Here is a 12,763-nt window from a genome sequence, read left to right on the forward strand (position 1 = left end):
CCAGCTCTGCCACTTGTCAGCTGTGTGACTGTGGGCAAGTCACTTAACTTCTCTGTGCCTCAGTTACCTCATCTGTAAAATGGGGATTAAGACTGTGAGCCCCACGTGGGACATCCTGATTCCCCTGTGTCTACCCCAGCGCTTAGAACAGTGCTCGGCACTTAATAAATACCAACATTATTATTAAGTAAGCGCTTAATAAATACCAACATTATTATTATTATTAAATAAAGTGACTTGTCCTCGTTCACCCGGGCAATGGGAAAGGTGAGACTAGAACCCAGGGCCTCTGACTCTTTCCACTAGATCATCCTGCCCTCCTGCACACTTGGTAAATGCCATTTTTTAAAACGGTATTTGTTAAGGACTTACTATTTGCCAGGCACTGTACTAAGCACTGGGATATATACAAATTAATTAGGTTGGACACAGTCCATGCCCCACGTGGGTCTCATAGTCTTAATCCCCATTTTACAGAAGAGGTAACTGAGGCATAGAGAATTAATTGACTTATCCAGGGTCACAAAGCAGACAAGCGGTGGAGGCAGGATCAGAACCCAGAACCTACTTGATGGATTGATCGACTGAGACCCCATGTTGTTCTTACCAGACACACTCTGACTTTCTGAGATGATAGTCTGCTTTCTTGAGAAAAGTTCTACAAAGAGTTCATATAAAATGGCTTTGGACAGGCAAACTGACACCCAGAGAGACACTGGGTACAGAGAAGGTCAGGTGTAAGTAAGGGTGGCCCACATACAGGGTACTTTTGGGTGGTACTGGGCTGGGTGGGTACTGAAGGGATCCAACAGAATCTGTTTTCATCGACAGGAATTAAGTGCCAAGGCAGTACATTTAGGAAGGGGGTGAGGGGTCAAAACGAATGGGAGTAGAGGAATGAGGCAAAGGGAATGGGAGATATTAGAAATGTAGATAAGGAACAGTGATAGGCTGAGCAGTCTGGGAAAAGCAGACTGTTACCTTAAAGTGTTCATTCAGAGAAGCAGCATGGCTCAGTGGAAAGAGCCTGGGCTTCAGAGTCAGATGTCATGGGTTCGAATCCCAGCACTGCCACTTGTCAGCTGTGTGACTCTGGGCAAGTCACTTAACTTCTCTGCACCTCAGTTACCTCATCTGTAAAATGGGGATTAACTGTGAGCCTCATGTAGGACAACCTGATTACCCTGTATCTACGCCAATGCTTAGAACAGTGCTCTGCACATAGTAAGCACTTAACAAATACCAACATTAGAGAAGCAGCGTGGCTCAGTGGAAAGAGCCCGGGCTTGGGAGTCAGAGGTCATGGGTTCAAATCCTGGCTCTGCCACTTGTCAGCTGTGTGACTTTGGGCACGTCACTTAACTTCTCTGTGCCTCAGTTACCTCATCTGTAAAAATGGGGATTAATTGTGAGCCTCATGTGGGACAACCCGATTACCCTGTAACTACCCCCAGCGCTTAGAACAGTGCTCTGCACACAGTAAGCGCTTAACAAATACCAACATTATTATTCACAATGCAGATATTCATTGGAAAACGAGTAAGTCAGAAAGTAGGAATGGAGAAATCAGTGGGGGTGATGGGAATATTCAATGTGATGTAAGTGCACTGATGCCATTCAAAGCCAGAGACGGAAAGAATGCTCCAGATGGCCAGTGTCCTCAATGTGGTGATGCCAATGGCATAGCCCTCCTATTACGGTCTCGGGATTGGAGCAACGATTTCTCAGAAATGTGATATATGTGAGTTCGGGTCCTGAGGTGATTGATTTGTCAGTTAACTGAACCAGAATTCAACGTGTGTGGATTGGGTAAACAGAGACGGGAGCCGATTTTCATGTTCCCTCATAGAGATTTTTTCTGAAACAGGAAAATGATACAATGTAAGTTTGCGTCAGTCGTGAAGGATTACCTTAGAGTACCAGGAGGAGGTGGGGATCGTGGAAGGTAGAAGAAGATTAAATAATAATGTTGGTATTTGTTAAGCACTTACTATGTGCCGAGCACTGTTCTAAGCGCTGGTATGCAAGCCATGCTTTTTTGCTCCTGGATAGTTTTTTAATGGCATTTGTTAAGCACTTACTATGTGCCAGGCACTGTTCTAAGGGCTGGGGTAGATACAAGCTAATCAAGTTGGACAGAGTCCATGTCCCACATGGGGCTCACAGTTTTAATCCCCATTTTACAAATGAGGGAACCGAGGCACAGAGAAGTTAAATGACTTGCCCAAGGTCACACAGCAGACAAGTGGCAGAACTGGGATTAGAACCCATGTCCTTCTGACTCCCAGGCCCTTGCTCTATCCACTAGACCATGCTGCTTTTCTTAGGTGAAGCAAGCCTCCCTTCTCCCAACTAGCGCTTCAGCCCAGAATCTAGTTTGTGTTGTGATCTTCCTTCCCATGAACTTGAGCTCCCCAGCCGGTCAAGGTTCTATTGGTTCTCTTTTTCCCTTTGCCGGCTTTCATGTAGCTGATATTTCATTAACAGCCCCCTGCCAGGGACTCTGAAGTTTCAGGCTGGTTGAAATCGAGGATAGCGCAGCAGGTCATCATGCAAGTCTGTGTGGGGGGAAAAGAAAACATCCCACACCAGACAGCAGTCAGAGTGGATTGACAGGGCATCAGGTTAGATCTAATCATTTCTGGGGATTCTTACAGGTTTTACTTGATCTCTTCAGCCCTCCTGTCCATAGGGCAACAGGGAGCTTGTGTGGGTGGTAAAGAGAGGCATGGTTTTTGAACCGAGAACCCAGAGTGCCATATCCTGAGTTGGTTGGTTATGATATTTAAGTGTTTGCTACGCACTGAGCACTGGGCTGAGCCCTGGGGTTGAAACGAAATAACCATCCAGTCACACTGTTCTTCTGAGGGCTCACAATCTAAATGGAGAAAAGACAGATCTGGGCCCATTGTGGTCTAGTGGATATAGCATGGACCTGGGAGTCAGAGGACCTGGCTTCTAATCCCAACTCTGCCACTTGTCTGCTTTGAGACCTTGGGTAAGTCATTTCACTCTTCTGTGCCTGTTATCTTATCGGTACAATGGGGATTAAGACTGTGAATCCCATGTGGGACTTGAACTGTGTCCAACTAGATTAATTTGTGTCTCCCCCAGGGTTTAGTACAGTGCCTGGCACATGGTAAGTGCTTTGCGCATATCATGAAAAAAAGAAAAGATTTCAAGTGAAGAACAAAAATCAAAGCTATTGGGAGGGTTCAGCTCAAAGGGAAAGAACAGGGTTTCAGGTACCCAGTCACCCAGACTGTGAACTTGAGATGGTCCCTTGGCGCACTGAAAAGAGTGATTTCTCAGATTAACTTGAAAACAAAGAGAGACACATTTCACTTTTTTCCCCATTATTTTGGGGGGCCTTTTGCTCATAAGATGGTTATTAAAATGCTTTTCTAGCCCCTGACTAATGAGACTCTGCCTTAGTAACTCTGGATTAATATCCGGGAAATTGCTGTCCAGTTCTTTGCTTAGAAAAAAAAGTACCACCTGGGTCTTTACTGCCCTGGAAGCAGATGTCTCCCACACAGAATGAAATTTCCATCAGCTCAGGGACCACAAAAATGACATGTAGGTGAGAAACAGTGGGGCTCCAACGGGGAGGAATTCTGTAGAATTCCAGAGAAGAAAGAGCTTGACCTTTTGCTGGATTAATTGTCACTGGCTAGTCGTCCTCTGGATCGGAAAGGTTGTGGGGGAGACAGGGTTGTGGGGAAAGACAGCATGTTGCCTGCCTTTGGTGTACTTGAGCTACTGCTGCTTAGCAGTAGAGGGCCCTGTTTGCATGAGCTCTTGTGAATTTCACTAGAGACCCTCTACAAGAAGGAGAAAGTAGCTTGGCTTGGAGATTGTAGTCATTTGGTGGTATCCTGTAATTCGGCCTCTTGTAATGAGTTCCTCTACACATTAATTAAGAAACTTATTCCTCCTTGATGCCCTGGGCTCCCATAGAAAGACAAGCATATGTGAAATCAGATGTCGTATTTTTAGCCACAGCGAACAGACCCAAATTTTGCTGATGAGATGTGCAAGGCAGTGGTAGACTCTGCTCACCTATTCATGGTCATATTTATTTGAGCACAAGTGTGCTCACTGTGTGCAGAGCGCTGTACTAAGTGCTTGGGAGAGTACGGAATAACAATAAACAGACATATTCCCTGCTCACAACAAGCTTACATTCTGGAGGGTATTTTTGTTCTATCTGTGAAATATATGCAACCACTGAGTGTGAGGGATTTTATTCTCTGCAGAAGGCACATAACATAATGGAATTGCTTCTTAACATGAAGCATTGCAGGCATACAAATCCATTTTTGCAAATCCAGCTTTCTTGGGTTTTCTTTCTGCATACCTCACCCACTCATGTCTAGCAAGTAGGCTCTCCAGTTATGGTCTCTTGTTGCTAAAGAGTCAGAGCAGTGCCTTTGGACTGCACTTTTGGTTTTACAGTGTTCACTCCCATTAAGTCAAGGGTTAGGAAAAATGACTAAATTTTTGTGGAAATAGTTTGGAAGAGATTCGGCAACATACATGGTTGGAATTTCACTGTCAACAACACCATTTGTACCTATGAAGTCCAGATATATATCTAATATGCATGATAGCTAAGATGTATTGACTATTTTCACATGCTAAACAGCATTGAGCTCCAGTCAACTAGGACATTTAATGTATTACAAGTTACCAAAAGTCAGGGTACCAGACCACCTTTATAATTGGTTGGGTAACCATTAGGGAGCTTTGGGTCTGACATTTTATGAGGTGGATCTTTTCTTTCGGCAAACTCAGCTTAAAGCTACTTGACAAGAGCAATCTTTGGTGCCATGTCTGCGCTTTGATTTACATCATAAATTGCCTTTCTTGAAATTCAGACATCTGCAATCAATCAATGATATTTATTTAGTGCTTACTGTGTGCAGAGCTTACAAAGTAGATGGGGAGACAGACTTTAAAATAAATTAGGGGAAATGGCAGAAAATAAGGATAGCACTGAATTGAAATGACAAATCCCTAATGAGTGACTTGGGAAGTTAGCCTGTGGAAGTGTATGTAGTTCAGATGTCCAGGCACTGCGAACAGTGGTGCTTCAGGAAGCCTCGTGGCCTAGTGGAAAGACCGTGACAGAGGACCTGGGGTCTAATCCCAGCTCCACCACTTACCTGCTATGTGACTAGGTGCAAGTCACTAAGCTTCTCTGTGCCTCAGTTTCCTGATTTGCCAAAAGGGGGTTCATTACCTGTTCTGTTTCCAACTTAGATTGTGAACCCCATGTGAGACCTGATTATCTTGTATCTGCCCAACACTTAATTTGAAGCTTGGCATATAGTAAGAACTTAATAAATACCACAGTTGTTGTTATTCAGAAATCTTCAGTTACCTTCTTGGGACTTGAATCTTTTTTCCCCATTAAGTTCATCTCCTCCTGCTCATTGTGTTTACTTCTTGGTTCTCATGAATCCTGTTGACCTACTGTTAATGCTATGGACCCTTTTTTCCCCTGTGGTCTCTGCAGTCTGAAGTTCATTTTCATTAAAAGGGAAGCCTGACTCCTCTCCCATTAACCAAATTTAAATGAAACTAAAACCCTAACCAGGATTTTGGGGTCACTTCCCAAATCACAGAAATTCACTGCCTCATTAACGATTGAAACACCAGTTTGTAATGACTCGGCAGGTTGACCCAAGGAATGTCTTACAATCTGCCAAGACTCTCCTGCTTTTCTTCAGTGTATATCATATGTTCTCTCAAAGGGGTCCTTTAGTGAGGAATACCAACAGCGCCAAGAGAAATTTTAAATTATTATTATTATTGCATTAAGCACTTACTGTGTATCAAGCAACACACTAAATACTGGGGTAGATACAAGATAATCAGGTTGGTCACAGTCCCTGTCCCTTGTGGAGAACACATAGTCTAAGAAGTAGAGAGAACAGGTATCTTCTCCCCATTTTACAGTTGAGGAAGCTGAGGCATAGAGAAGTAAAGTGATTTGCCCAAGGTCACACTGCAGGTAAGTGGTGGAGCCGGGATTAGAACTCAGATCCTCTGATTCCCTGTTTTGTGCTCTTTCCACTAGGCCGTGCTGTTCCTCGTGTTCAATTAATTTATTGGGTAAAAAAGGACTTAAACTGTGGTAAGGAGGCCTCAGAACTGATGGAAAGGGTTACTAGATGGTAAGAGCTGCTTACTTAGTGTGGTTGGATTCTCCTCCCCTTGAAACCTTTAAGTGGGGAGCTGATGGTTGTCCAACTTGAGTGGTTTAGGTGCCAACGTGTCTCTGCCCGAGCAGTGCCTCGCAGAACCAAAAGTGAAGTCGGACACCGGGATAGCAGAGCCAAAGAATTGATAGAGTTAGCAGAGACTGCCAGAAGCCATTTGGTATAGCCTCTTGCTTCCCAGTGGAGAAATGATTAAACTATCCAAGACCGGTAAGCTGGTGGTTTTCTTTTCGGTAAAATGTCCAGGGGCAGTGAGGCAACAATCTTCCTGATCTACTGTTTTATCAGCCTTTTTCAGTCAGTAATACTACTACTACTAATAGTATTCGTTAAGCACTTAATATTTAGAGCTGGGGTAGGTAAAAGTGATCAGGTAGGCACAGTCCCTGGCTCACATAGAGCTTGCAGTCTAATCAGGAACTTCCCTAAATTCAAGCGAAGCTTCTCCTCCTGTGATTTAAACCTACTGCTCTCTTGTTCAGTCCTCCGTTCCAATTTTCTTGTGGTGTTCACCATCCAGGTGACTGAAAGTAAATAAATGGAATAAAACTGGACTGGTTTCTCAAGCCCTCCTCACTATGTTGGTTACAAGAAGTGGATTAGATCCCTAATGAGTCCCCTTTGGGCTTCATGAATTTCTCTGGGTAGCCAAATCTTCCCAATGGCTGCCAAAGCCCAGGCCTAATGATGGTGTCAGTTGCTTTTGTTTAATGGCGATGAATGTGGTGTGGAAGATTCTGTGACAGTTATTATGGAGACGTAGTGTGGGAAGTGCATCTGGAGCCAGCTACAGGGAGGAGAAATATTGTATCATTCTCCAGGTAGAATTGTTTTTCCTGTCATCTTTGGGACTGTTCTGATGCCCTCTACCATGAACTTGAATCTAACATGTTGATTTATAGCTCGGCTAAATTGATGTTTTTATAGCTTGGATGAGAGCATTTTAATATATGCTTTTCCTAGCCTTGTTTGTCAACAGACCCTTTTCTCTGCCTAGCTAATGGATTCTTCTTTACCCTTTTCATTTTAAAATATGAAAGACTTTTACAATCTAACGGGAGTGGCAGATCCCAAATAATTTATAGTAGGGGGTGGAGTGGGGGGGGAGAACTATAGCTGATTATAGCAAGTGAACTGAAAGATGGACAAGTGAATGAACAAGTGCTTAAATAATAGACTTTGTGAATCAGTAGCTACTTAAGGACCACGGGGGGTTGTGAGTCCTCAAAAGCCCCCATTGGAAGGATGAGACCTGGGGTGAAGAACATGAACCAGGCCATGTCTCCTGGAGAAGGTGGGATTTCAGCAGGGTTTGGAGGAGAGAGTGAGCTGAGTTCTGGTGGATTTGATGAGGGGAAGAAGTTCCACGCAGGTGGGAGCAAGGAGTGTTTTGAAGAATTAAACTGAAGGTATAACGTATGATGTTTTGGGCATACAGTTGGTGAATGAATGCAGTGTATGGCCTAATGGATAGAGCACAGGCCTGGGAATCAGGAAGACCTGGGTTCTAATCCTGACTCTACCTCTTGTCTGTATGACCTTGGGTAAGTCACTTTACTTCTCTGGGCCTCAGTTGCCTCATGTATAAAATGGGGATTAGGACTGTGAGCCCCATGTGGGACATGGACTGTGTCCAACCTGATTACCTTTTCTCTATCCCAGCACTTAGAACAGTGCCTGACACACAGTATGCACTTAAACAAATACCATAAAAAAATCCTAGAGCTGGAGCCAGATTCAGGCCCTGGTTGGTTCCCCCCTCCCTCAAGGCAGCCTGGGGAAGCCCCCCAAGGTGAGATTTCATCCTACTCTGCTTTGCCTGGAACACACAGGCCCCTGGAATCCAGGGTTCACTCCCCTCCATAAACCTTCCTGGACTATTTCAGTTCAGCGGCCATGACCGTGGAGGAGTATGGGGAGGGGAGAAGAGGAAATGAACTGTCAGTCCTCCCTAATGGCTAAAGGCGGGGATGAAGGGGCCCGGATTCCCCAGCAGCTTTCTCCCCAGATTGCAGAGTGAATCTGGGCATTTTGGCAAAACTGAGTGTACTTAAGTGAAAACAGTATATATATACTATATATAATATATATATATACTTAGTTTACAGAGATCAGCAAAATCCAGAGGGGAGTTAGAAATGCTTTCCCAGTAAATGAAAGGGTGGGAGAGAATGAGGAAATACTAGTAGAGGTCTAAATCTGACACCGTTGTTAGAGTCTAAGCTCCTTGTGGGCAGGGGATGGGTCTTTTCTTTTTATACTTTCCCAAGTGCTTAATATTGTGTATTGCCCCCACTGGACATTCAGTAAACACTACTATACAACAACCACCACCACCACTTTTCTACTGCTGTGTAACCTTGGGCAAGTTATGTAACTTCTCTGTGCCTCAGTTTCCTTACCTGCAAAATCAGGAATCCCTCCCACTTAGACAGAGCCCCTTGAGGGACAGGGACTTTCTCCAACCTGTATCTACCCTAGCACTTAGTACAGTGCTTGGCACATAGTAAGTGCTTAACAAGTACCATTGTTATTGTTGTTACTATGAGGTCAGGATTTCCTCAGCCCAACTATGCCAGAGGGAGCTACAGTAAATGCTTTGGGGGAGTGTAACCAAAAGATGGAGCCACAGACCTAAAAAAAAATCATTTTAAAGGAATTTCTACAAACTTAATGATTTTTGTAATTTTTTTTAACTTTAAGACACAGTGAGAAATGCAGAACAAGTGTGCCTCCTTTCACCTTTGTCTTCCACAGGTTCCAAGGTGTTCGTAAATTCAGCTAGGGTTGTTGCAAGAGATGCCAGAAATGGCCCCTGGCAGAGTATAAAGTGCTGAAAAGCTTTCAACGGGGAGAAATGATTGTGAGGAGTTTAAATTTGACATTATCAAAGTCTGATTACCCAAGGACCATGGAGTTTTACTTCAGCAAAAGCCCATCTTACTGCCTCCCAGTCTCCTTGGAATTCAGTGTACTCATTAATGTAGAATTGTTTAGTAGCAATGAGAGACAAGCCTCTTCTAATATTGCTTCCTCTGTGTATTTATAATACCAGAATCATATTGGTGAAATGAATTCAGTTTCTAACAAAAGTGGCCAAGCTTCAGTGACAATAAATCAAGGTGTGCACATTGCAGAAAAAGGAGCTGAAAAGGCTTTCACAAATAATAATATGGGAAGGAGTGATATTAATCACATTATTCGCACAGCAGGACTCTTTCCTGCTCTCAAATTTAGGGACCATTCCCACCGAACATATCTGTGTTTGCAACTTAAAGGTCAAAATTATACACTCTTCATGAAGCAAGCCGCCACAGCAGAATTCAAAAGAGAATTAGCCTGAAATTGGAGTGTGGAATGAAACTTTCCCAAACGCATTGTTCTTGCCGAGAGCCGACAATTTTCAAAACGCCAGCTTTAAAGAAATCTGGCAGATATGGAGGAGGAACTACAATCTGCATTAATAGAGAAACTCTAGATGATAACAGAGCCACAAAGCAATCAGGCAAAAGCAAATACATTTTTCCTTCATGTTTGAAGGTGACACTATAAACGTGTGCTTAGTCATGCGTGCGAGTTTGGCTGAAAGTAGTAATGTATAACCAGCAGTCCCTGCTGCCTATGTACATGCAAAGGTAAGGGGCCTAAGAGAAAGACTAAGGTCTGGTAATCAGAAGAGCTGAGTTCCAGTCCTCCCCTTGCCTCTGACCTATGTGTCTGGAGCATGTCACTTAACTTCTCTGGACCTCAGTTTCCTGATCAGGAAAATGGAAAGAAGACTTCTCTTTTCCTCACGGGGATACTGGAATGACAAATAAAACACTTGATGTAACAGCATTTCTGAAAAAACCGAAAAACGAAAGCACCTTCTGAATTTGAGGTTTCAGTCATCCCTCAGTATTTGTAGGGGACTGGTTAGAAAAGAGACACCGCGAAATACTGAGTGTGGCGCTCACAGGTGGCTGTACTTAAAGATTGGGAAAGGTCATCCAGCAAGTCATGGCCGCGTGGGCTTTCCGGGGGAGTAGGAGGTGGCCAGCCAGCCACTTAAGAGGCAGGGCTACAGCTCACGGTGACACATGTGCATGAGGAGGAAGAGAGGCTGGAAGAGTATAGAAGGAGTAGGAAGTATCTAGCCCATCAGGTTTGGCTTTGAATACTTTCATTGAGTCCATGCTATGAGCACTTTCCAATTGGGACTGCTCACATTTTGCTTCAGCCGAGCAGGCTGGAGATTGGGGGTTTACAGGGGCTAGGGAGAATGGGATATTGTGATTACTATGGAATGTGCATAGACGGAGAATGGGGCATGGATTGTTGAACTGTTCAGACCAAACAGAAACAGCCCCTGTAAACCTGGCAAGCCCCCCTAAAGTTAAGCAAAAAAAAAACCCTCTATAAAAATATGTTCAAAAACCAAGCATTTAATGGTATGCTAGTGAAGCACAAAAGTACCACGGAGCTGTATTGAAACACTGTGCTTTTGTATTTGGTGATGACTGGATTTGGGACTAAAGGCACCGAGGGGCTAAGAGAATGCTGCCCATTCACCCTTCCTTGGGTGACAACCTGAGATTAATGCAGTTGATCCTGCGCAAAGGCCTCTGGGAAAAATCCATTAAAACAAATGCCTTTCCACTTCTGCTTGGACCTCCCGGTGTCTCAGCCCTTCAACCTAGCCTTAGAGGGCCGGCCGGGGTACAAAAGGACCTTTATGTCCCTTCAGATGGAACTCTGGGATGCTGGCTCAGGGCCCCAGGCCTGATTCCTCAGGGATCACAGGTGCCACCATACAGTGGCATGGTTGGATGCTTTAGGTTCGGGGGCAAGGTTCAGGAGCTGTGCTCCCTCAGAGGCCTCCTCATCAGAAGCGTGAGAGGCTATTAGCCGCATTGTGTGTTCTCTCCCTTCCCCTTGGCACATCCACCCCTGTCTTTTTTTTCATTCCCACCTGTGGCTTTTGTTGGAGTTGGCTTTGAGTATGCTTCCAGCCCCACATATACTCTCTCGGGTTAGGTGGCGGATGTGTAAAAAAGCAGAAAAAATTCCAACCGTTTAGCAGATCCTTACTTCCTTTTTGGACTGTCCCTTATCTGCTTTGTTCCATTGCGACGAGGGAGGCTGAGGTGTAGTGAGATGGGATTCCGACTTGGAACCTCAAGTCCCCTCACTGCAGGTGGTTTGCTGAGGTGCCTGTTTGTCTTTCTGAGGCTCAGGCTAGACCATGGGAGAATTTCTAAGTTTAAAGGCCTATTATGGAGCATCCTAACAAGGTGCCTGCTTGAATGCCTAAAATATCGGTGCTTGATTAGGTAGAGATGGACCTTTGGGATTTTCCTAGTATCCCATTGGGCCAATTTGGCCTTGGAGGGCACTCTCACTCTATAACTGAGTGTGGCAGTAAGCATAATATCTTTGGGCTCACTTGGCTTTCCTCCCTGCACTCAAGGCTACTGAGGGATACTTTCCACTCTGGCAGTGGCCACGGCTGTGAACCCCAAAGTTATGTGAGAGAGTGGTCATCAGCTTCTTTGGTATCCTGAGAAATTAATCGGCTTTGAAGTACTCAATCATTGGCTTTAAAACACTCAATCAGCTCGCCCCCTTCTACCTTACCTCACTGATCTCCTACTACAGCGCAGTACACACACTTTGCTACTCTAGCATCAACTTGCTCACTGTCCCTTGAACTTGTCTATCTTGCCCCTGACCGCTTTCCCATGCCCTTCCACTGGCCTGGAACTCCCTGACCCTTTATATTCACCAAGTCATTGCTCTCCCCACCTTTGGAGTTATAAGGTCACATCTCTTCCTTCCCCAATTAAGTCCTCCTTTCCCCGACTCCCTCGCCCTTTTGCATCATTTATACATTTGGGTCTGTACCCTTTGGATAGCTGGTATTCATACCACTTCAGCCCCACAGCATTTACCATCATCATTATCATTATCAGTGGCATTTATTCAGCATCTACTTTGGGCAGAGTATTGTACTAATCCCTTAGGAGAGTACAATGCAACAAAACTGGTAGACAAGTTCCCTGCCCACAGTGAGCTTACAGTCTAGAGGGGAAGTGCTACATTGCACATATCCTTAGTTTATGTATATATATATATATATATATATATATACATATAAATGTCTGTCTCCTCCTCTAGACTAAGATCAGTGTGGGAAGGAAATGTCTACCAACTCAGTTGCATAGTACTCTCCCAAGCACTAGTACAGTGCTCTGCACACAGTAAAGTGCTCAATAAATACGATAGATTGGCCCTCCCATTCCTGCTCAGTATTTTCTTGGTGGTGTTGGGGGAGGGGGTAGCCTTGATCAGGGTGCCTATGCTGAAAAGAACCTGAAGTGCACCATTTCCTCCCCTGCCTGTCCAAGTAATGCTGAGGTCCAGGATGCTGGAAGTGAGGTTTGTCAGGGGGTTCTATATGTATTCATGATTACCAACACCTCTGAGCATCTTGTGAGTGGTTCATGATTAGCTCCCAGAAGGTTCAAGTGAGTAAGAAATACCATTACTTTTTTTAA

At 44.5% G+C, this 12,763-nt stretch overlaps 1 protein-coding gene across 1 annotated transcript in view; it reads left to right on the plus strand.

The window, feature by feature from the left end:
- Nucleotides 1-7,472: 7,472 nt before the first annotated feature.
- The window catches only part of LOC100082800 (kinesin-like protein KIF26B), a 191,812-nt gene continuing 186,521 nt past the window's right edge, over nucleotides 7,473-12,763 (plus strand). Inside the window, exons 1-2 of the mRNA XM_001513391.4 lie at nucleotides 7,473-7,599; nucleotides 8,931-9,050. Coding sequence (XP_001513441.3) covers nucleotides 7,473-7,599; nucleotides 8,931-9,050 — 247 coding nt within the window. The remainder of the gene's footprint in view (nucleotides 7,600-8,930; nucleotides 9,051-12,763) is intronic.

This window comes from Ornithorhynchus anatinus, chromosome 19 (assembly GCF_004115215.2).
Source record: "Ornithorhynchus anatinus isolate Pmale09 chromosome 19, mOrnAna1.pri.v4, whole genome shotgun sequence".
Taxonomy (NCBI): Eukaryota; Metazoa; Chordata; class Mammalia; order Monotremata; family Ornithorhynchidae; genus Ornithorhynchus; species Ornithorhynchus anatinus.